This window comes from Scleropages formosus, chromosome 20 (assembly GCF_900964775.1).
Source record: "Scleropages formosus chromosome 20, fSclFor1.1, whole genome shotgun sequence".
Taxonomy (NCBI): Eukaryota; Metazoa; Chordata; class Actinopteri; order Osteoglossiformes; family Osteoglossidae; genus Scleropages; species Scleropages formosus.
The window spans coordinates 7,917,098-7,919,124 of NC_041825.1; the positions used below are offsets into that span (position 1 = coordinate 7,917,098).

Sequence of the window (2,027 nt, forward strand, 5' to 3'; positions counted from 1 at the left end):
AGAGCCTATTTTCACTTTTAGAGTTCTGTACTTTGCATGTGCATCTATCGCATATTTATAACTTCATATTTATAGTCCATTGCACTTTATTTTCACTTCACTTCCAATTTCCTTTGTAGGTATCTCTGCCATGTGACAATTCTCAAAAGTCTCCATCATAACCAAAAAATCGTTGCTATAACAATAAGAAGTCATAGTTCGGAGAGATCCGCCCCAATATCTAAGAACAAGGCAACAAATTTGGTATGTTCTGTGCAGTGTGCAGCTGCATGTAGCATTTCAGCCGACTTGCACCGTAACAGCGCTCCTGACAGCCGACAGGAGGCAGTTATGGGAGCTACAGGCTTGTCTGCTCCGATCTGTTTCTGGGGCATCTCGAGGATGGCGGGGCATGCAGAGACACCTGAGTTATCTGACACGTGCTGTTATGAGGACACCAGTCGGAGAACTTTTCGTCCACCTTGTTCGTGTTCTCAGCAGCTATCCGCCTCTTGAGGGAGAGCGGTTTGGGTGGCGACGTGGAGACAGGAGGATCCTCCGAGAAAGAAGAACTGAAGAAGGAGATGAACCTCTGGTGGTATCGGGTTTTGATTACCTTCGCCGAGCGGTACAGGTCTCCGATGAAGCAGTAGCAGATGGGGTTCAGGCTGGAGTTGGTCAGGCCGAGCCACTGAGCAAAGGGGCGCAGCTGCAGAACCCACGGCGATGGATGCACTTCTCGGTCGATCCAAATATCGGTCAAATAGAGGGGGAGCCAGGATATGGCAAAGAGCAGGACCAGAGCAACCACCATTTTGGCAATCTTCTTGCGCATTTTCAGGCGAGACGAATGCACGGCCAGACTTCGGGAGTCAAACTCCGCCAGACACTGTGAGGTGCTCCACAGCTTCTGCCCTGTGAGGAAGCTGATGGTCAAGTTAAATGCCACGGGGATGCAATAAAGCATAATAAAGAGCAGGGCATTGTAGGCTTGCTTCAGCTTGGCATGAGGCCAGATTTCTCTGCAGATAGGGAAAACAAGGGGTAGGCCCTCAATTAGTTGGATCTCATCCCGCTTGTTCATGAAGATGAGTGGCATGCAGATAGACAATGACAGAACCCACACAACAGTGATGGTCAAGAAGATCTTCCTCCAGGTGAAGAAGGATCTGGCATTCAGGGGGCTGTGCACACTGTAATAGCGGTTGACACTGATGACGGTCAAGCTCAGCACGCTGGCGGACACGGACGTGGCCTGCGTGAAGGGTACGGCCCTGCAGAGGAAGTCCCCGTACACCCACGCCGTATAGATTGTGTGGCCCAGAGTGATGGGCATGCAAACACAGACCACCATGAGATCACACACCGCCAAGTTGATCAAGAGACTCCGGGTGGCGCTCACCCCTGACAGTCTCCTGTTCCGTTTACTGGTGAGCACCTTGATAGACATGATGTTACCCACAAAGCCCACCACAAAGGAGAGGGTGTACATCACGGTCAGAGCAATGGTGGTGGGCTCCTGGATGGTTAGCAAGAGCAGTCTCTCCAACTCCCGGCTGCTGGGAACGAAAAAGTCGCCGCCCATCTTGCCCGCCCGTCCCAGAGATCCATTTTGGAACAGCAAAAACGGAACGGCGTTCTTCTGCGCATCGTGGCGTTCCGAAGAGAGGTTCATCTTTCCGTCTTCCCTCTATGTCCTGACAGTCACGAACTCCTCGAGACCCATAACTGGAAAGTTGCAAAAGCCTGGACAGAATCTTCAGGGTGGAGAACACATCCAGCGAGCGAAAGCTCTTCTGTAAAACTCTCTTATTGTCCTTAAATGCATCCCTTGAAGGTGACAGGTGACAGGTGACAGGACAGGCCAGCTAGAATAAAAACACAGGTGAGGTGCTTTAGTCACTAAATTAGTGCTTACACTTAGAGCAACACATTTAAAAGCCACCAGGCACAGAAATTCTTAGAGTAAATTAAATAAGGGCAATTCCGGCGGCGATGCCTCTGGAAATATGAAACATTACTGCGGATACTTACAGACTCAGCGTCGT

The 2,027-nt window shown here is 50.4% G+C and overlaps 1 protein-coding gene across 1 annotated transcript; it reads right to left on the minus strand.

The window, feature by feature from the left end:
• Positions 1 to 337: 337 nt before the first annotated feature.
• On the minus strand, positions 338 to 1,654 carry LOC108926343 (QRFP-like peptide receptor). Its single transcript, XM_018739009.2, has one exon. It carries the CDS (start codon positions 1,652 to 1,654, stop codon positions 338 to 340), a length of 1,317 nt encoding a protein of 438 aa, XP_018594525.2.
• Positions 1,655 to 2,027: the final 373 nt, after the last annotated feature.